This window comes from Panthera uncia, assembly GCF_023721935.1.
Source record: "Panthera uncia isolate 11264 chromosome B3 unlocalized genomic scaffold, Puncia_PCG_1.0 HiC_scaffold_1, whole genome shotgun sequence".
Taxonomy (NCBI): domain Eukaryota; kingdom Metazoa; phylum Chordata; class Mammalia; order Carnivora; family Felidae; genus Panthera; species Panthera uncia.
The window spans coordinates 43,875,125-43,897,856 of NW_026057582.1; the positions used below are offsets into that span (position 1 = coordinate 43,875,125).

The following is a 22,732-nucleotide window of genomic DNA, read 5'->3' on the forward strand; positions in this document are numbered from 1 at the left end:
AAAAAGCCTATTAAGTATAGTTATATGGATTAGGACTTGTGGAATCTGTGTAAGTGGCTTAAGATATGGCCTTAATTTTATTCATCCTACATATACTGCTGAAGTACATTTACATATTACTACTCACCTTTAAGGCATATATACCTGATATACCTTTTCAATTAAAAAAGTATATATTGAAATTAGATCTACTGGAAAGTAGCAAATTCATTGTGCTAGTAATAATTGTATTATTATATACAAAACGTGTTATTTATGTTATTAATTAACCTATTAAATTGCATTGTTGAAGACTTAATTGGTGAAAGACGTGATGTAGTGACTTCTTTGAATTTATTCTCCAGCCAGGCCTAAACTGTGATAATACATTCACTCAGGTGGAGAGGAGACATCCAGATCATGGCAGACACATTTCCTTTGGTGGTAACTTGATTACCTTTTCACCTCTAAGGCCCCTCAGTGAAGAACATCCAGAAGAATTTTGAATTTAAAAATGAATCCAAATATTTTTTTTTTCATATTATCAGTGCTGTGATATATTCTTAGCATTTTGAAAAATTAAAGAGTATGTATTTGTGTTCACTTCTATTCAATTTATATAGTGTCATAAAATGTTTTAACATTCAGTGTTCATCAAAGTTTGTTTTAGATACTATAGTGTTTTTCAAGGGTAGTGGGAATATTTTGTACATTAACTATGCAGAATAAAAAATGTACATCACCTCGCCTCTCTTGTTTAAAATGTATAAGCTTAAAGCTAAGTGTACTAACATAGAGCTTATGAACATTCATCAGTTTAATCAAAATATAATATTAAACTTTGACAGAAATATTTGCATCTTTTTATACTTTATTTTTAGTTTGGACTCTTAAATTTGTTGATGTCCGGGGCGCCTGGGTGGCTCAGTTGGTTAAGCGTCCGACTTCGACTCAGGTCATGATCTCGCGGTCTGTGAGTTTGAGCCCCGCGTCGGGCTCTGTGCTGACAGCTCAGAGCCTGGAGCCTGTTTCAGATTCTGTGTCTCCCTCTCTCTGACCCTCCCCCATTCATGCTCTGTCTCTCTCTGTCTCAAAAATAAAACGTTAAAAAAAAAAAAAATTGTTGATGTTAAACAGCTTTGCATATTGGATTTTCCAGGGTGTACTGTATTTCTTTAAATGAGCTTTCTGGAATCTAAAGTCAGTTTACATGCTGCAGTTTCAAATGCTTAAACTATTAGAGGGGCTCATTAAATCTTTCCCTTTTTGTTTTCATTTTCCCCTTGATGTGACTGACAACCTAAGGAGGTGCCTTCTTCCCTTGAAGAAAATTATATCAATCACTTAATGTGTTTGAAATATTTTCTCTTTTATAAAACTCTTCATTATAAGATTGTAGACAACGGGGCCATGAGAATAACAGAGTACCAAGAAGAGTCATAGTAGCTAAAGCTTGTAATCAGACCTGGTTCCAGTTATTTCTGCCTCTAAATAAGTTAGGATTGGAGGCATTAGCCAAACAAGCAGCAACTTTATAGATAAACTTGTAATATTAGGGGTTTTCAAAAAGAAAAGAAACACATCCACTTCTGTTATCAGAGAAAGGTATGTTAGGCTTGTGGGAAAGATAGTATTTATTATCAAGTTCATTTGAACGGTTAGGCTATGTGAGGTGTTGGCTTAGAAGAATGTCCTTAGAATGCCTAGTCTTACCAAAGAGAAAAGTGGCTCCAATAGCCAGTTAATGAATAATTCAAGCAAGACATGCAGAACAAAGAAACATATGTTTTCTAAGGGCCCAGGCATATAAGCATGCAAAAGAGGTTGGTGCAAGGTAAACCAAAGACTTAGAATCTATATAAAGCAATATGCAACATAACAATAAAATAATTTGCCCTCAAGAATGAAGCAGATGAGAATAAAAACAATGGCAGTAAACATGATTTTTTTTTTGTAGATTTAGTAAGATGTACTATTGTTCAGAGAACTTTTGGCTGTTTAGTAATAGTAAAATGAACTCAAACTAATTTAATAACAAGGAGGTTTATTTATTTTTAAATGTTTATTTCAGAGAGAGAGAGAGAGAGAGAGAGAGAGAGAGAGAGAATCTTAAGCAGGCTCCACGCCCAGTGTGGAGCCCAATGCGGGGCTTGATCTCATAGCTGTGAGATCATGACCTGAGCCGAAATCAAGAGTCAGATGCTTAATAAACTGAGCCACCCAGGAGCCCCAACAAGCAAGTTTATTATTTTCATGAGTTGTCAGGGTGATTCCAGACACTTTGCAATCAACAACTCAATGATAGTCAAACATTCTATTCATAGTTCATTCTGTTATCCTTGGTGTCAGCTTATCTTTGGCTGAGTCCTTTTGGGGTCACAAAATGGATGCCAGTTGTAATCAGAGTATGTATATTCTTTCCTTTAGTCTGGTTAGGCCATCTAATGCCACATCTCTGTTTGCAGTTTAGCCAGGGATTGTCTTTACCTAATCAGGATTCCCTATTTTATCTAGGATTATACCTGAATAAAACTGTGACTATTAGGAAGCAGGGAATGGATGGGTAGCAGCCATCAATTTGCCCTACAACTAGACAGTGTTCTTGGGCTATTGGACTCTAGAATTATGAGGTATTAGGAAAATCCTTAAAGTTACAATGAAGGAATATAGCTGGTTAGAACAAACATCTTTCCAAAAATGAAAAAAAAAAGGAATTTCCATTTATTGAGGACCTACCACTATATAACAACCCCTTTGCAAACAATATTTATTCAACAATCACAGTAACCCTACAAAAGACGTATTACCATTTTATAGACAAAGGAACCAAGGCTCAGGACTTCAGTAATTTTGTGTAAACCAAGTCCCTTCTTTTTTCCATAGCTTTTCCACTTAGCGAGTTTTTCCACTTAATCATAGCTGTGGAATAGTCAAGATCAGAATGTTAGAGTAAGGAATTAACATAGTTTTCTTTTTTTTAATTATTTTTTAAAGTTTGTTTTGAGAGAGAACACACGGGAGGGGCAGAGAGAGGGGGAGAGAGAGAATTCCAAGCAGGATCCATGCTATCAGTGTAGAGCCCGATGTAAGGGGCTCGAACTCATGAACTGTGAGATCATGACCTGAGCCAAAATCGAGTTGGATGCTTAACTGACTGAGCCACCCAGGTGCCCCAACATAGTTTTCCAAATAAGATGTGATGTGCTGCTCACAGGACTGAAAGATTTTTTTCCTTTAATTGCTAGAAGTGTTTCTAAACAGGCTTCAGGTACCGTCCCTGTGTGAAAACTACCTCAGGTGAAGACAGCCACTTCACCCAAGATCATACTGTTTCTCAGATGGCTTGTATTTATTCACTGATCAGTGTCCTCTTGACAGCTCCAAAGGATCATCCCAGCTGCAGAACCCCTGCAGGGTGGGCTGAGGCATTGATGCCCAACTTCTTCTGCCCAGTTGTGTGCTTTCTCATCCCGAGTTGTTAATTCTCTGCCATAAACCTATTGTGTTCTCATCTCTGCTTCCTGAGGAACCCACCTTGTAATAATAAAATATCTAGGAGGTGGTAGTATAGAAACAATAGACCAAACAATATTTTGATCTTTTGAAGTGCTATGACTACATCCTAGTTTTGAAATTGTGTTCATCTTTGGGCTTGCTGATAATGAGGAAGGGCAGAAAGGCATGGTTGAGAATGTTGGCAATGGGAACTATTAATTCTCAAGCTTATTATAGATCAATTAAGAGCTTTTTTCCTTTATAAATATAATATTTCCTAAAAACCAAGAGAACTTACAGCAAGGTTTCAAAACAGCTATATTTGAAAACAGCTAAGTATAGTTTAGAAAGAGAAAATAGGAATGAAAAATACACCAGAATGCTAACAGTAAAAAAAAAAAACAAAAAAAAACTTTGTTTTTTTCTTATTTTCTGAATATATTTCCTTAAGTAAGAGAGTGGGAGAATGATTTCCTTGCAGTATCTTCTGGTTTTTATGGAAACGCACAGAGGTTAAAATACTATTTTCTTATTTTAGCAAGCATAGGAAACTTTGGGAGACTCTAATGCAGTATTAATATTGCTACATATTCCTTTTCCACTGAGTCCATTATGCATTATCAAGAATAAATTGCCCCATGCCTAGCTGGCTCAGCCAGTGGAGCATGCGACTCTTGATCTCAGGGTTGTGAGTTTGAGCCCCATGTTGCGTGCAGAGATCACTTAAAAAAAAAATCTTAAAAAAAAAAAAAAAAAGAATTGCCCCAATTAAATGACCTATGAAGACAGGTAACTCTTAGAATGTTTATTAAATGAGTGATTTACAAGGACATTGATGAATAAAGGAAAAATTTTTCAGCCAGTAAACATGAGATTTAAATGTCTAAGAGTTTATATTCAATTTCATTTTTTTAAAACTTCCCCTGTAAGATTATATCATTGTGTGTGAAGCACTGGTGAGATCTATGTCACCAGAAATTCCCAGTTTGCTGATTTCGTGGAGATTTTTCATCCGATGATTGTACTGCAACAAGTGAGCATCATTGACCGCAACCTTGAAGTGGTCAGATTCAACCAGCACTTGTATCTGAAATGGCACATACACAAAACTGTTAGAAATGTTCATTTATGTCAAACCAGTCTGGCTTGAGCTCAGAATGTCCCATAGTTCATCTGTATGATCATCTGTGGAACTGACTGAAGTCCAAAGAAGTGACTTTGCAGTCAAAATAGACTCCAGAGGGGCGCCTGGGTGGCTCAGTCGGTTAAGCGGCCGACTTCGGCTCAGGTCATGATCTTGCGGTCCGTGAGTTCGAGCCCTGCGTCAGGCTCTGTGCTGACAGCTCAGAGCCTGGAGCCTGTTTCAGATTCTGTGTCTCTCTCTCTCTCTCTGACCCTCCCCCGTTCATGCTCTGTCTCTCTCTGTCTCAAAAATAAATAAATGTTAAAAAAAAATTTTTTTTTCAAAATAGACTCCAGATATTTAAAGATTTAAGCAAAAGACAATGAAAAAAATGATAAAGGTGAAGCTATAAAGGAAAAGTTTAATAATGTGTCTACATAAAAACAAAGTTTTTGTATGGCCAATATAAACACACCAAGTGTTGGTGAGGATGTGTAGAAAAAGGAACCCTTGTGCATGGGAATGTAAATTGGTGCAGCCACTGTGGAAAACACTATGGAGGTTCCTCAAAACATTAAAGACAGAAATACTATATGATCCAGTAATTTCACTACTGGGTATTTACCCAAAGAAAATGAAAAACACTAGTTTGAGAAGATAGATGCACCCCTATGTTTACTGCAGCATTATTTATAATAGCCAAGATATGGAAGCAACATAAGTGTGTATCCACAGATGAACAGATAAAGATGTGGTATATATATACAATAGAATATTACTCAGCCATTAAAAAGAATGAAATTTTGCTATTTGCAGCAATGCGGACAGACCTAGAGTGTATTATGCTAAATGCAATAAGTCAGACAGGGGCGCCTGGGTGGCTCAGGCGGTTAAGTGTCCGACTTCAGCTCAGGTCATGACCTCATGGTTCGGGAGTTCGAGCCCCGTGTCGGGCCCTGTGCTGGCAGCTTGGAGCCTGGAGACTGCTTTGGTTTCTGTCTCTGTCTCTCTCTGCCCCTCCCCTGCTCATGCTGCCTCTCTTTCTCTCAAAAATAAATAAACGTTGAAAATTAAAAAAAAAAAGAGAGAGACAAATACCATGATTTCATGTATTGCAATCTAAAAAACAAAGAAACAAATGAACAAAAAGCAGAAACAGACCCATAAATACAGAAAACAAACTGGTGGTTGCCAGAGGGGAGAGGGATACAGGGATGGGCAACATGGTTGAAGGGGAGTGGGAGGTACAGGCTTCCAGTTATGAGATGAATAAGTCACTGGGATAAAAGGTGCAACATAGGGAATACAGTCAATGGTACTGTAATAGTGTTGTATGGTGACACATGGTAGCTGCATTTGTGAGCACAGCATGACACATAGAGATGTTGATCACTATGTTGTATACCTGAAATTAACGTAACACTGTATGTCAACTGTACTTCAATAAATAAATAAACATACTAAAGTAGAACTCCTCTAGTAAAGTGGCAAATGTCGTGAAGATCAATAACAACCAGTTCTGGCAAGAGCAGTGGGAACACTTCCCAATAATTAGTAGCGAGCACATTTATCCTTACATCCTTTTGGAAGCAGCACTTTGGCAATATCTTACCTAAATTTTAAATATGTACACTCGTGGAATAAAATTATTCTTCTAGGAAGCAAAGATAAGGACAGTTACTACAGTATTTTAGTAAAACAAGCCTTCCAGGTTTTATTCATTTAGAATATTTACATACTCCAAATTATCAATAGGGTACTCGTTGAATTATCACATATCTCAACAGTTGAAATACTATTACGTAACCATGTTTTATTTGCTTGTTTTTGAAAGAAAGCGTGTGAGAGAGCATGAGCAGGGGAGGGGCAGAGGGAGAAGAAGAGAGAGAATCTTAAGCAGGTTCCAAGCCCAGTTTGAGGTCATAACCTGAGCCAAAATCAAGAGGCAGACACTTAACCGACTGAGCCACCCAGGAGCCTCTGTTTTGTTTTGTTTTTTAAAGAAGGCTTCACATCCACAGCACAGAGCCCAACATAGGGCTTGAACTCACAACCCTGAGATTAAGACCTGAGCTGAGATCAAGAGTCAGACACTTAACTGACTGAGCCATCTAAGTGCCCCTAAGTAAAAATGTTCTACTATGAAAAGATGTCCACCAAATACAGAATATGGTCCTTATAAGACCCTGCCCTTGAGGAGTTTACAGTCTAGCTATTAGTAGACTCTCTACAAACCACTCTACTCTCAACGCAACACTGTGGTCCTAATATTTTGTTACAGCAGTGCTTAAAAATGAAAAGTATGTTGGGATGCCTGGTTGTCTTAGGCAGTAGAGCATGTGACTCTTGATCTCAGGGTCATGAGTTCAGGGGTAGAGATTACTTAATAAATAAAAGTTTTTTTAAATAAAGTAGATAAATAGTGTGTTGTATGTCATAGAAAATACTAGAAAGATACTGACCAAGTTGCAACCTTTGTGAGGTTGGGGGAAAGGAGAAACGATGGAGAACTTTTTAATTTGAAAACCTATACATTTTTTCATAAAGCAAACATGCATTAATTTTAGAACTTAACAAAATTAGTTTTGATTGCTATGCCAACTACACTGTATTAAAGAACTAAATCTCAGCCCAACTGTACCATCAAGACTTTCTGCCTTTTTTATTAAAGATGCTATTTTTCTCATTTCCAGAAAAGCTTAAACTCAAAGGTGTAGCAACAGGGACAATGGTGAAATGCGTGAATGGAGTTGGGGAGTGTGCGAGTCCTGCTGAGCCTGGTCCTGAGATGAGGAGCATATGTCCTAGTTAGGTCTCCCGGGACAGTTGATAAAAAATTCAGTTCAAATGCATTGTGGTTTTAGAGTGATTCCCCATGAAAAATATACATTATCAATATATAATAGTAGCAATAACTTACTTTGAATGGTTTACCACTTTCAAATGGAAAAGTTGATTGTCTTTCTTCCTTTCCCCATAAATTCTCCAGCTTTGTATTGCAAACAATGACTCTCTTGTTGTCCTCATTGAAGCGTGGGTTAAAGTGGAAAGCAACATCATTCCCTCTCTTGAAATCTAAAGCAAGTCTGTTTAAACCAAAGACCAGAATTAGTAAAATGATTCAAGTTGTACATATGTATCAAGTGAAGAACATAGGGTTTTTTTTAATGTTTATTTATTTTTGAGACACACAGAGAGAGAGGGGGCATGACAAGGGGAGAGGACAATGAGAATTCCAGGCTCTGTGCCGTCAACACAGAGCCTGACATAGGGCTCAAACCTATGAACCTTGAGATCATGACCTGAGCAGAAACCAAGAGTCAGACACTCAACCAACTGAGCCACCTAGGCGCCCCAAAGAACATACAATTTTCTAAAGAGCAAATCAGTTTATAAATTCAGGGATATTTTCTAAACAGGAAGTAAATAAACCAGAGTATGGCTTCAAATTGGAAAGTATACTAGGCCAAGTATTTGATGTACTCTTGTAGTATCTGAAAGTAAGTAAGGCAGTATGTGTTCCATTGTTTTACCTCATTGTCTTTGGTCACATCATTGCATTCAGCTATCATTCCCTCTTTACTGCCTCTACTATGAAAACTCTTCAAGGTTTCCTTATGTAAGTTTAGGGCCACTTTATGCTTTACATGGCAAATAATAATGCTTACCTCCTCCCTGCCCTCCCAAGCTACTTTTAATACCTATGAAAGGCAGGCCAGTCAAATAAATAAAAGCTATCGAATACCTGCCTTCCTTATAGTTAACCAAAAACCTAAGTCCTAAAATAACAAGAATGAGACAACATAATGTTCGGTATCCTGTTGCTAAGTTGTGAGGTCATGGCGATAAATGTGATAAACATTCCATGATGTGAAGTGGAATTAATGGAAGTCCTGGCTTAACTTTTTGACCTTATTCCTTCTCCTTGGCTGTTAATGCAAACACAAGTCCTCGGACTGTTAGAGTATTAACTCTATCCCTCAGCTTCTCAAAGTGTGCTCCCTAGAGTAGTAACATCAGAATCAGCTGGTGTTCTTGTTTTAAAGCAAGGTCTACACTCTAGACCTATTAACAATGATTCCTTGGGTTGTTTCATTTACCCAGTAACAGACATATACAACCACAAATGTATCTTCCAATATTAAATTCACAGGGAGAGGGTCAAAATAGACGACAACAGAATTTGTATTTGACTAAAAATTCCAATGGCTGTATTTTCTCTACAGTGAAAAGGAAGATCTTGCCATCTCTGCCACCTTAAGCATTCTTTTTTTTATGTAATTCCTCACACAGATTTTGCAGAAGCAAGCAACCATTTTTTTTCTGTTTACTATCCTCTTAATCATTTCAACCAAAATTAGTTTTAATCTGCCACAGGCTCTGTCTACATCTCTAGTGTTATTGGAGCTGAAGTTTCTAATGCAATAACCCTAAATAAGGCAAACATACCAGTGTGATTCTGTGTGATAGCGGCTGAGGAAGGAGGGCAGATATTCACAAATCATGAGTGCCATACGCACAGGATCACGTGTGCTGGGTTCTGTGTGGTATTTGGGGAAGAAAGATGGATAAGGACGTAGGCAGAGGATATATACGTTTTATAACTGGCTGTGAGACAAGCTTTATTGTTCAGGTAAGCACTGTGTTTAGAGAAGCTGTATAGGCTGGGTGGAAAGGGTAGTGGCTACCACACAGACCCAGGGAAAACTGGCTGGAGGTAGTAAATGAGCTATCTGAATGTAAATGATTAAGCTGGAGGCGGAGTCCAATTCCTGGTAACAGACAAGGTGGTTCCCATTAATCCACGAGGAGCAAGGTGACAGACACAGGCTGCTTATGGATTCTTTCTTGTATACCTGTATACATAGCTTGAATTTGTACCTTTTGTGCACTGTTTACAAAACCCAGAAACACAGATTAATTTATGGCTGCAGGAGCTTTAATGGTACCACTAACCTCAGGGACAGGTATACCGGATGTCTTCAGGATATCCTTAACCTGCTCATATTACATGTAAATAACTAGTGGTGATAACCAGAGCCAGGCATTCCAGGGCAGCCATAAATCAGCATGGATTTTCCTAAATTAGCTCAAAGTCTTACTCCATCCTAGCTCACCTCCATCAAACCAGTTCCAATGGCAAAGGCTGACTTATTTTGATGAAGTCTTTAACTTCTTTCCAAATCTTTAAGTAAATAGTGTCTGCTCAGAAGACTAGTGTTCCCCCATCCAGCCACTTAACATCTGTAGACCGGGCTGACACCATGGGAATCTGGGACTCTCCTGATGTGCCCAGTAGGAAGGCGGAAATGGCAGTGAAGCTCACCAGATCTTAGACTGCACTGTGCCATGCATGACTGCAGGGTGATCTGTACAAGTATGAGGAGAGAGTGGTATGATACGCAAGCTCTCACTAACTCAAAATCACATCCAGTGTGATCTTTGTGGTCTTGACCCTAATTTTTCATTTTTATTTATTTATTGTTTTAATGTTTATTTTTGAGAGAGAGACAGAGAGAGAAAGCGTGAGCAGGGGAGAGGCAGAGGGAGACAGAATCTGAAGCAGACTCCAGGTCTGAGCTGTCAGCACACAGCCCAACGCGGAGCTCAAATTCAAACCGCGAGATCATGACCTGAGCCAAAGTTGGATACCCAACTGACCGAGCCACCCAGGTGCTCCTCACCCCAGTTTTTGATGGGCATCTAGACATGAAATGCATGCTTGGTTTTTTAGACAATATATGGCTCAGAGTGGAGGGATGGCCAAGCATTACATTACTGAGGCTCTACTTCCCTTAAATTCTAAGGCTCTCATTGTGAGGGAAAAGCTAGTTTTTTCTGAATGGGTTTTCTGCTCTCTCTCTTTGTGCTCACAAAGGAGAACTGTTTCCTTGTGGTTCTGGGAGAAAAACAAGATTGAGCGAGGGACACTTTGTCCCTTGGTGGGAACATACACTGACTTATGGGATAATCCCAATTCTACGGGATAGAATTCTAAATGTGTAGCTTTAGAATTTTCATTAAAATCCAAAATAGATCATTCTTTATTCAAGAGGCAATTGACAAATATGTTTGAGTTGCTAATTTTGCTCTTTACCTGTTTGCATTGGGCTTTACGGTGCCCAGAATTGTTATCAGCATGCGAGGCATGACTCCTCCAGGCAAAGGCAGGTCATAAGGCACAGTCTGGGGATAAAAAAAACATGTATGTGTTAATAAAGAGTCATATTTTCTTGGGGAAAGAAAGAAAAGTGTGTTGCTGAATGTGAATAACATATAATCCTAATTTAAGCCATTTTTCCAGACTCTCAAGCCACCCTGCACAGGGCCTGAAGAGATAAGGCTTCCTCCATGCACAAGCAATAATCAAGAATAAAACCATCAGTTAATTGGTACCAAAGACAGAACATATTCCCTTTTGGAGCACTGTATTTCTCAGTAATTACTAAGACATCCCAATCTATAATTCATTCACTTGGACTATTTTTTGGAAAGGCTTACGCTAGACCTTGCAATCAACACTAACATTTTTTGCTAGCTACTCTTCTTTTATTATTTTTATTGAGATATAATTGTATCAATTTTAGATACACAACTTTGTGCCACTCTTAAGACCTTTGTCACATAATGTACTTCACCATGGTTATTTTGCTCCCTGAGGGCAGACATTGTCACATTTGGGGACTTGTGAGTTCTCCTAAATTCTACTTACATGACGTCAACAGGGTGCTTTGAATGTGACAGATACTTAGCAGATACTTACTGATTTAAGATGTTAACAACAGAGGAAAGTGGGTGTAGGGTATACAGGAACTCTTTGTACTACCTTTGCAATTTTTTTGTAAATCTAGAACTTTAAAATTTTAAAGTTTAGTTTTTTTTAAAGGCAGATAATTTATGTATTAAATGAACACTTTTTTATTTAATACATTCCCTAGTTCTTCCACAAAAATTTATTGACCATCTATGTTTAAGGTGCTGTAAATATTCCCAAAACTCTCTTGGCTCTTCTCTTTTCCCTTCATAATTTCTTCCTCCTGGGTTCAACCACCACCCAAGTCTTTTCTCTCCAGGCCTTATACTTCCTCCTGAATTTGCTACAATGCCTCATATCCAACAGGTGTGAGCTGGAATTGTCTCTTCTTCCCCATCCCCCATCAGGTCTCATTCCCGACTTCCTGTTTGGGGTTGTCCCTTGGCCAGTGCTGTAGTTGTCCATTATCAAAAACCCAGTCATCTCTGACTCCTAAGACCTAACCACTAGCTCCTGGGCTTCTTTTGTAACCTCTCTCACATCTGCCTCTTCCTTTCCACAGCCTCCAAGTCCCCATCTGTCTACAAATGACTAACTGTGGTCAAGGCCCTGTTCAATGCCTCCCACACTCCCAACACCTTCTCTGCACTCTCCTCTAAGCTGACCTAAAAGCAGGTCAGACGCTACCTGTGCCAGCAACCACATAGTCCTGGAAGGGTCTGATCCCATGCTACTACTAAACACTTGCCTCACATCTGTATGTTATCCCCCAACTAGTCTATACATCTGGAAGGGAAGGATCTGTGTCTGAGATGTGTCTGGAGCCCCACAGTTAGATTTTACATTTAGAATTCATTTACTAAAGTGGGTTTTAACATAAAGGGAAATTCAATCCTTAGATCACAAAATTACCTTTAGAAGATTTTTCAAAACCACATTACCTTGGTTTCCCTACACATTCCCTCTATGACCCCGAGCAAGTTGTATGACTCTCTATTGTCCCATTTCCTCGAGTGTAAAGTAGGGATAATAACATATCCTCTAGGGTGGTTATGGGGCTAAATGAAATCATTCACATAGAAGCACACTGCTGGTGCATGTTATGTACTCAGTGTATATTAATAATAGTAACCAAAATGTTCCCCCATTACTATGATCTTGACTTCATTTATATTAAAGCTGCTTTACAAATGTCTTCAAAAGATACACTGACTTCTCTTTATACTAACAGTATGCATACTAAACGCAATACAAATAACTATTTTTTTTCTATTGGACTGATATACATCATGGCTGGTCCTCGAAAAGTGGCTCTAACCAGTGAATTTAAAGCTTCAGGTCTCTCTGAAGCCCTTTGCATGTCAGTGTGCAGAGCCAGCTCCCAGCCACAGCACAGCAAAGTAATGGCACCAACGCTCCAGACAATTGTTGTGTTCTTTCTTCATTAGCTTTGTCCTGATCACAATCAAGTATATGAAACAACTAACTCCATCTTACCAGTGGTCCAGCAGGGACGCCAAAGGGGCCAGCAGCAGGGTAGGCTCCAGGAGCACTTGGCTGTCCAGGAGGAGGGTAGACCCCAGGCCCACTTGGTTGCCCAGGGTGGGCTCCTGGTGCAGTTGGTGCAGGATAAGCAGGTGCTGTGGGGCCAGGGTAGGCTCCTGGAGGCACCTGTCCAGGGTAGGCTCCTGGAGGCGCCTGTCCAGGGTAGGCTCCTGGAGGCGCCTGTCCAGGGTAGGTGCCTGGAGGTGCCTGTCCAGGGTAGGTGCCTGGAGGTGCCTGTCCAGGGTAGGCACCAGGATAGGCGGCCCCTGGGTAGCCCCCTGCCCCAGCAGGTTGGTTTCCCCATGCGGCAGGCCATCCTTGAGGGTTTGGGTTTCCAGATCCAGACAAAGCATCATTAAGCTGGAAAGAAAGACGTAAACAATTACAGCAGGAAAAACATTCACAAAAACAGAATTTTCAGGAAACAGGAATATGTGATCTAAGAAGTAGAGGGATATGGTGAAGGTATGAAATTCATATCAACCAAACTTTTTCCACCTATTAAATAGTCTGCAGTTCCTAAGACTAAAATGAGACTTTGAGATGACATATGCTTCATCACTTTATTCTTTTTTTTTTAGTAAGAATGTATCAGCACTGGTTCATTATTTCTAACAAGTGTACCATACTAATGTAAGACATTAACAATAGAGAAAAGTGAGCATAGGCTATACTGGAACTCTTTGTACTATCGTTGCAATTTTTCTGTAAATCTAGGACTATTTAAAAATTTTAAAGTTTAGGTTTTTTTTAAAAGGCCCGATCATGCCATTAAGTAAGTGGGATTCCAGGTTGATTAATGTCTGGGGAGGAGGGGAGCCATACAGAAAATGGAAAGTAAAACAATTTACAGTTCTCAACATGAATCGTCTTGCCATAAAGAATGCATTTTATTGATTGATTGTTATTCTAATAATGATTGCTATACTTTCTTGGCCATAGTGGGTCAATATATTAACTACGTGGTAAAGTTAGCACATCTATCCAATGGCACAGACTTTTCCTTGGAGAGAACCAGGATAGCTTAATAAGAGTCTCCATCCCATTTCACAAGACCATTCCAGAAGAGGACTTTGGAAAGGGGTAGTTACATTCTTAGCAGCTCTCAAAGGGCTCCTAGTCCCATTTCTAATTTCTAGCAGAACCACAAGCCTGGCCCAGGCAGGCACAATAGGTGCATGGGCATGCACAGTGGTGTCTGATACAGGTCTGTACTTGCCTTATCTGCATTTTGATGATCATGGCTTATCAAAATCAAACAACTACATGGTTCAGATGAAAAGATGCTCTCTAGCAGGTGGTCAGGGTGGTGGGCCTGAGTTCCCATAGTTCAGTGAATTCCATGTTTGATAGCAAAGAGTCAGCCCTGCCATATTCCCAATGTGCTGGTCAAATCCATCCCTCTTCCTTCCCTTGCCCTGATCTCAGGGAAATTGACCCCTGCAGATGGTGTTTGCCAGGCTTCCAGAGTCTGGCTAAGGGGCAGTACTGGCAAGAGATTAAAGAGTGGGAAGAAGTGAGAAGCCAGGGTATCTCTCTTTTCCTCTCTGCCTCATGGGACGTCTGCGCAGCTGCTACATTTCCTGTATCACTTTATTCTTGCCTCCATCATTTCAGAGCATGGAGGGCTGCCATTCATAATTTGCCAAAGTCAGGAGCTAGCCTTCCTCTATGTAAAAGCACATACTCTCTAACTGATGTGAGAAAAACAATCACAGAAATTAGGATGCTCAGACTGCACCACACTTCCCATTGCTCATATTATTTCTCAGCTCCTGAGCATGAAATCCACTTGCTTCTGCCCCAGGCTTTTCAGTAAAGGAGTTACTATTAGTGAGTCTCAGGCCTCTATCTGCCTCCCTTTCTTCTTGAATCTGCTTCTGGAAAAACAAGACTTCAGCTAGTAAGCCCTCATTGGGCAGTTAAAGCCAGAAGGCAAATGGTGAGAAAATTAGAAGGGAATGTCTGGTGGTAAAGAAAAAAAAAAAGTCCTCAACCTACATGGAATATATATTAAGAAAATAAACATAAAACACTTACTGAAAAACTGTCTGCCATTTTCCTGAAAGGAGGAAAAAAAAGATAGGTTATCATTTGATCCTAGATTTGACCAGTTTCCATATCAACACAACATCACAAATAGTTCATTGGGCAGTTCTAGACAATCTACAGGCAGGCATTTTATTCCCCAGCCAGTTTATTCCCTAGATATGCCTAAATCAGTGGTGTTGGAACTACCAAAACAGCTCATCAAAGGGCAGGGATGCACTGCAGCTAGATTACCAAGCCCTATTTAATTCATAACTTTAAACTCTAATCATACTAGCCTGTGTTCTGAATCCTGGGGCCTACAAGACAGGAGAGAGAAGAACAAGGAAGAAAATGTTCTGCCCCTTTCTTTGGTAAAAACACAAACAGTCCTGGTTCATCAGTGATCCTCCACACCTTCCTTCCTGGGCGCTTTTTCCACCACCTCTTACAAAGGGTTCAGCCTCCTACAAAGGGTAATCACCCACCTCCCTTCCCGGTCCCAAGATCAGCCCCTGCCATCTTCAGGGTTTTAGGAGGAAAGCAGAGTTGACTGATTTCTACTGAGATTTGAAAACCAGTGCCCCTATGTGTAGCTACTGCCAATCATTTATTCCTCCAATGGCACATATTTATGCCTGCTCTGGGTCAGGCACTGTGTGGGCTCTTGTCTGGGTTTGAAGATGGATAGGCCAAGATCTGTATGGTCAAAGGGCTCACAGGCCAGCAGGGATCACAAGGGATCAATACTGTGAGCCAGACTGTGTGATGGGGCATCTCAAGTAGAACTATTACTTCTAAGAGGGGAAGAGGTGGTATTGTTTGAGCTAAGCCTTGAGAGGTGAGATCAGATGTGGAGCAATGAAAATGAAAGGCAGGCACAAGATGCCTCTTTTCTTCCCCCTTTCTTCCTTTTTTTATTTCAAGAGATTTTTTATTCCAAATGAAACTCCAGCAGTATAACAAACAAGGGTGTGGGGAAAAAAAAAAAAAAAAAGAGGAGAGGAGAGGAGATGAGAGGAGAGTCAGACAATGTGGAGGAAAATATTTTTGGGTAGGATGATACCAAACAGAGTTGGCTTTGCCCAAAGCTGACTCCAGGGGAGGCCTTGACATATCACTCCTGCTTTCTCCTGCTCCTCTCCCTGAGCCATGGCTCTAACCATAGAAGATATTTCACACCTGTCCCTGCTGCAGGTGCTCTGGCAGTGAGGGGAGGAGGACAACCTGGGACTCCTGAGGCCTGGGTGAGTTTTCTCGGATCAGGATCATCTGCCAAAGTGACCTGGCCCTTAAACAATCAGACTCTCTTTTTCCTTGAGTTGCTCACTTGTGAGATTTACTAAATTATTTTAAGAAATGACATTACCCCAAGAGATCCTAATTGATATGTCCTAAAATTGTAAAATATTACACTTTTTGGTTAAAAAAAAAAAAAAGGCAGAGCCCCTCCTAGGACTTAATGTCCTTCATTTATACATACCAGATACCTTATCAAACTCTGCTGTTACTTATACCCAGTTAAATGTTACCTCCTACTAATTTTTTCTGCACATCTCCTTTTTAATCTCAGCATTCTCAAACATATTTGGAAGCAGTTTAAGCATATCACCGTGTCCATCTTCTAAAGTGGAAAACTGCTGGCAGTTTGGCTAGGAAGTCACAGTGACGCTCCCAGGGCTTATATTCATGTGTTTCTTGTAGCATTTGATCTTTTATTTTTTTTTTTTTAACGTTTATTTATTTTTGAGACAGAGAGAGACAGAGCATGAACGGGGGAGGGGCAGAGAGAAGGAGACACAGAATCGGAAACAGGCTCCAGGCTCTGAGCCGTCAGCCCAGAGCCTGACGTGGGGCTCGAACTCACAGACCTTGAGATCGTGACCTGAGCTGAAGTCGGACGCTTAACCGACTGATCCACCCAGGCGCCCGGCATTTGATCTTTTAAAGCAGAAGTCAGGTGCTCCTCTGCTGGTGTTCCTTCCTTAAAAGGCTACCACTGCTTAGAAAAGTGTGCTGCCACCGCAAGAGGAACTTGAGAGAAGAGTTGTTACAGAAAAGGGGGAAAAAAGGATGTCTCTTATTTTTAATTTTTTTAAATTTATTTTTATTTTTTAATGTTTTTTGAGAGAGAGAGAGAGAGAGAGAGAGCGAGCAGGGGAGGGGCACAGAGAGGGAGACACAGAATCCAAAACAGGCTCCAGGCTCTGAGCTACAGCACAGAGGGCTCGAACTCACAGACCGTGAGATCATGACCTGAGCTGAAGTCGGACGTTTACTGACCGAGTCACCCAGATGCCCCTAAAGATTTTATTTTTAGGACTCCCTACACCCAAAGTGGGGCTCAAACTCACAATTCTGAGATCAAGGGCTGCATGCTCTACTGACTGAGCCAGCCAGGCGCCCTAGAAGGGATATTTCTTAAGAAAGCAAAGACTCTCGTTTTGGACAGCAGTAGGAAATAGTCTTGAACTTCAAGGTGGGCAGAGAGTTCAGTTCCTTTGATCACACAAACTTTTCTGCCATTCCTAGGCAACATGCCAAAGACCCAGATTTATAACTTTATACATATTGTTGACTTCTCTTAAATATCCCCATTTGGTAAAGGCTTTTTCACAGCCTCAGCACCACTAACGTTTCAGGTCAGATACACCGTCAGAGTCAGAGCTGCCCTGAACATTACAGGATGTAGAACAGCATTCTTGGCTTCAATATACAAGATGTCAACAGCACAATACCCCCCCTCCCCATTGTGACAACCAGAAATGTCTTCAGACATTACCAAATATCCTGGGGGCAAGGGAGGGAGGGCAAAATTGTGCCTGGTTGAGTAAACACTTTAAGCTGATTAGTGTGTATATCCCTCCAGAAATGTAGATATACAGATCAATAAAAGCCAAAAAGTTATTTTCAATAGTTAAAACCAGCTAAATCTGGGGGTGCCTGGGTGGTTCAGTCAGCTAAGCGTCTGATTCTTGATCTCGGCTCAGGTCATGATCTCCTGGTTTGTGGGATGGAGCCCACGTCTGGCTCTGTGCTGACAGTCAACCTGGGGCCTGCTTAGGATTCTCTCTCTCCCTCTCTCTCTGACCCTCTCCTGCTCGCACTTGCTCTCTCTCTAAAAATAAATAAATAAACTTAAAAAAAAAAAAACCTAGCTAAATCTGTACCATTGGCCTTATAAAGTATCTTATTAATATAACACCTATCAAACTAAGATGTGTTTAAAGGCTGATTAAAACCAGAAACTAAAGACAACATTTCAAAAAAAAAAGACAGCATTTCCAAAATTTAACATTTCTTCCTAAAGTCTCTGCTGGAGCATATTCAGCTTATTTCCAGCTCCAACCAAAACAATTTGAGAAACAAAGCAGATTTCAATTTCTTTCCACTGCGTTTCACATAAAGCCTTGGGTGACAGTTTGGATTGTGTTGTGACACATTAGACAAGCCCATTAGAATAATGAAATCCTGCATTAGTGTGGTACTTTTTGGTTTATGAAGCACTTTCCTATACCTTTCCTATTTTCATTCTGATAATAATCTTACAAGATTTTCAGGGGAAGGTTAATATTCCCACTCTAGAGGTGAGGAAACAGAGGCTTAGAGAGCTAATATGGTGGCCTAAAGTCATTCCGTCCTTGGCAGGCCAACAACCAAGGGTCCAAGGACCCTCACTCTTAATTCAAACTCATTTTATACTAACGTAAAATCTTCACTCTTTGAAATGTTAAAATATAGTCCTTAAAAAGTATTTATTACTTCACTTAGAAATTAATTCTCTGGCTTATTCACTCAGAACTACATAACATGTTGAAATTATAAACAAATTTAAAACGATCATGTTTTTGTCAGAAGAAGCTGGGTGACTCATTCAGTGAGCTCCAACACTCACTGTATCCAATACTGAATACAACGATGCCATTTTGCACAGTCATTTTACTAATTATAACCATATTTAAACCAATAAAGTGTACTTTTCCAAAAACTGGGTATGCACTGTTTTGCTATTTTAATTCTTAACCATCAGATCTCTTTTTTGAAAAAGTTTATAACCAATGCTTTTTTGAAATCTAGCAACCATAGAACTTAAAAAAAAAAAAAACTATTTGGATAAAAGTCTTCTTACTTGCCTGGAAAAATTCTTTCTTTCTTTCTTTCTTTTTAGATGGATTGTTTATATAAAGAGATAATCAAAAAAAAAAAAAAAAAAAAAAAAACTTCTCACCCTACAGATGCTATAGATATATGAACCCTATCCTGCCATTCCCAGAATCAGAGAATTTAGAAGCTCCAGAAAAGAAACTATATCAAAGACAAAACAAAACACTGAGGAAATACTACCTGGGTCTTCATATTTGGAAAAACCTACAGGAGGTAGTTCAGTGTTGCTTTGGAATAAGGAATTTAAACATGAGTCATAATGCAGACCATTTTAATTGGCTGTTAATTGTACTTTACCCTCTAATAAAGAGTGGCTATCTACTGTACTATGCTATTCTAGTCCCACCTAGCAATTAGTCCAGTAGTCAGGGTTCCTGGGAGCACTTCTGAAATTTCTGCTCACAAAGGGCCTTGACCTTTATACGAGCTGAAAGAGAAGTGGATCATGAATGTATTTCCTCAGAACCCCAAGGCACTGCCCACACTCCTCTCCGAAGAATACAGGAGGCAGTTGCCGAAACATGGAGCAGGGCTTGAGGAAAATCCACTTTCCAAGGCCAAATTTGGTGATGCTGAGTTGGAATAAAGGAAACTGGTCCTTTACTAGGATTTCCTTCTTATCATAGTTCCTCAGCATCAAGGAAGCTAAAGTTACCTTGCGCCTCTCAGTTACTGATTTTTCCCCCTATGGAAAAGCTGAACATCAATCAAGAGAGAACACATGATACTTAGTCAGCAGCAAATTGGAAGTTTATAGCAAGCACTGTTCTGGCAGGCTTACCACTCAGAATTTAATGAGAAGAACCAGTTCAGGAACTAGATACCAAATGTTAACTCAGCTGTCCTCAGGAGGAGCCTGTTTCCCAAACTATCACAGGAAAGAGAGGCTATGGTTTAGATAAGTTACCATGAGTCTCGGATACATTAACTTTATAAGCCAATCTTATTTAAGGTCAACATGAGATGCTCAAGTTATAACATATGAATATAAGTCTCTGTTGCAGTTAAGATTTAGAGTCTAGGGGCACCTGGCTGGCTCAGCCGGTTAAGCATCTGACTTCAGCTCAGGTCATTATCTCATAGTTCCTGAGTTCAAGCCCCACATCAGGCTCTGAGCTGACAGCACAGAGCCTGCTTGAGATTCCCTACCTCTCTCTCTGCCCCCTCCCTGACTCATGCCTCCCCCCGCCCCATCTCTAAATAAATAAGTAAATAAACAAACAAACTTAAAAAAAAAAAAAAGATTTAAAGTCTGGCTGATGAGATGCTAGGCAAATAGGTACCTAAGTTATAGGAGAGACCAATACTGGCCTTTTGACGTCACTAGCAATAAGTAAAAAGTCTTTATATTAAAGCACCTCTTGGGGCTCAGGTCATGATCTCATGGTTCCAGATTTCATGGTTCATGAGTTAGAGCCCCATTTTGGGCTTTGTGCCAACAGCTCAGAGCCTGAAGCCTGCTTCGGATTCGGTGTCTCCCTCTCTCTGTCCTTCCCCTACTTGCTCTCTCTCTCTCTCTCTCAAAAGTAAAACATTAAAAACATAAATAAGTAAAGCACTTATGTATTATTTGTAGCATAGTGAAATATTGATTAAAGACCTCTGAACAGAGTGAGACTTGCCTATTCCATTGAAAAAAAGCTAGCTTTGGGGGTCAATCTATCAGGCAGTGTGCCCCCTCTTCTGCTACTTAAGTAACGTGGTGAGGCATTCGTCTAACACTTTTAAGCTCAAAACATTCAAAAACCATCATCAAACTTTTCCCCAGAACATGCTGATTCTAAGTGTAACCCCCAAACATTATGAATTTAGGAAGCAGTTCCAATCTTCCAAAGAACACAGATGAACTTTTTCCATTCCTTTCCCAGAATCCAAGAAACAGATTGGGTCACTGCGGTTCACCTGTCCTTACTGTCCAGAGACCCATCTCCCAGGAGTCACTTTACAAACATTCCACAGTATCTGGACTAGCAATCACTAACTTGAAGGGGGGGTCTCACCTTACGTGTGCCCTATGTGACTCTCTGGCATTAAGGTCCTACTCCTCAGAATGGACACATTTTAGTGTTTTTATGTAAGGTACTGATAATTCAGAATACATCTTCATACATGTCTTAAGAGCTGCCCCCAGCTGGAGCTCTGCACTTTTGGGCTACCATTCTGCCACACCCAACACGTCCTCAGCACAGATCCGGGATGTTAATGCCCAAGCTAGCCAATCTGGGCAGGGATGAGTCACCGATTTGCAAAAGCTTAGGATGTGCGGTCTTCGCCAAGCCGGGCACATGCCCACTCAGGCCCCGGGGCATCACCATTTTCTGAGGGATCAGCACCCCGAGAGCCGCTGCAGCCCCTGCCGCCGCCAGGCCTGCTGGAAGAGCCCCAGCGCCCCACAGCCAGATGCAGCGGCCGCGCAGCCCAGTCCCGGGGCGCAGGAGCCGCCTCCAGAGTCCCTGGGCAGGCTCCCCACCTCCTGCGAAGGGGGACCGGCTTCCTAACCCCGAACTGGAACCCGGGCGCGCGGTGGGAAGGCGGGACGCCGTGGTCGAGCCTCCCAGTCTCTGCGGAGGGTGACCTGCGCCCCAGCGGGTGGTCCGCGCACACACCCAGGGCCCGCCCAGCAAAGTGCGTGAGTGTGTGCAAAGCGCCGCTAACTTTCCCGGAGTCGCACACCGCTCCTTCCAGAGCTCGCAGGTTACGGCCCCTGCCCAGGACGGCTCCCCCAGCTCCGCCCGCGGCCCTCCGCCTCTCCGCGCCCAGCCGCGGCCCGCGGCCCCCGGCCCCCGGCCCCCGGCCCCCGGCCCCCGACCCCCGACCCCCGCGCGGGCGCTCTCGCCCCTGCCCCGTCGGGGCCGTCAGCAGGCTCCGTCCCCGTCCCCCGTCCCCAGGCGCCCCCGCCACTCACCCCACAGCCCAGAGCTCCCTAGTTAGCTTGCTACGGGGGGCAACTTCAAGCGAACTGGTACGATCCCTGGCGGGGCGGTGGCTCCGCGCCTCAAATAGTCCCGGCCGGCCCGCCTCTCCCGGGGCGGGACCTCCACCCACACACACCCGGGCCTCTCCCTGCCGTGGGGCCGGGCGCTGCCCCACCGCACACCCGGCGCCGCAGTGGCTCCTGACCTAGAGAGACCCCCAGCTCCGCAGCCTCCAGTCGGTCTCCTGCGCCCGCCCCCCCCCCCCCCCCCCCCCGGGCCCCGCCCCGCATCGTCCCCCCCCCCCCCCCACCCCCCCGCCGGCTCCCCCGCCCCCCCCCCCCCCCCCCCTCGAGACCTGGAATTGTGGCCACGTTCACCGCCCTCTCTCCAGATTCACCTGGTCACTCCTCAGACCAAGACAGAGTCTGCGAAGCTTTCAGAGTATGCTTATTTAACGCTTTGCTTGCTGGCTTATTTTAACCATGTTTGCTTATTTGCTGCCTGAATTGCGGACACTCTCCTCTCTGCATTTATTTTCCCTAAACCCTCTCTCACTATCAAAGCCTTTCCTAGAAGTGCACGGTGACTCGTGTCACTGGGAGGGCGCTGGCAAGTTTTCTGAGGTGCTGGGTGAGATAGGTGGGAGGGAGGGAGGGCCGCGGGCGGAGGTCCCGGTTCTTGGCCCTGCATTCATTCACTTTCTGAACTGTGAGGTGGGTACCCACCTCG

General features: G+C 41.9%; 2 protein-coding genes across 5 annotated transcripts in view; one reads left to right on the top strand and one right to left on the bottom strand.

Moving 5' to 3' along the window:
- DLGAP5 (DLG associated protein 5) overlaps window positions 1-1,481 on the top strand; it is a 40,650-nt gene extending 39,169 nt beyond the window's left edge. For 2 of the 4 annotated variants that reach the window (XM_049612730.1, XM_049612731.1), the window contains exon 19: window positions 345-1,480. In XM_049612730.1, the coding sequence (XP_049468687.1) occupies window positions 345-485 (141 nt within the window). In that variant the 3' untranslated portion in view covers window positions 486-1,480. Of the gene's footprint in view, window positions 1-344 lie in introns of all 4 variants that reach the window. The other 2 variants (XM_049612732.1, XM_049612733.1) reach the window with 2 other exon arrangements.
- Window positions 1,482-3,459: 1,978 nt separating this feature from the next.
- Window positions 3,460-22,079, bottom strand: LGALS3 (galectin 3). The gene is made up of 6 exons (XM_049612743.1): window positions 21,994-22,079; window positions 14,937-14,958; window positions 12,849-13,256; window positions 10,695-10,783; window positions 7,518-7,683; window positions 3,460-4,561 (listed from the first exon to the last, which is right to left on the bottom strand). The coding sequence occupies exons 2-6, from the start codon at window positions 14,952-14,954 to the stop codon at window positions 4,406-4,408; spliced, it is 837 nt and encodes a 278-aa protein (XP_049468700.1). The 5' UTR covers window positions 14,955-14,958; window positions 21,994-22,079; the 3' UTR covers window positions 3,460-4,405.
- Between the last annotated feature and the right edge of the window lie 653 nt (window positions 22,080-22,732).

What these genes read in the sequence shown, in the direction of transcription:
- LGALS3 (XM_049612743.1), bottom strand. An exon ending in GCGTCCCTGCTGGACCACTG is followed by an intron (nt 10,784 to 12,848) that starts GTAAGATGGAGT and finishes TTTTATCCCCAG; the next exon opens with ACTGTGCCTTATGACCTGCC. An exon ending in GTAAAGCCCAATGCAAACAG is followed by an intron (nt 7,684 to 10,694) that starts GTAAAGAGCAAA and finishes TGGTTTAAACAG; the next exon opens with ACTTGCTTTAGATTTCAAGA.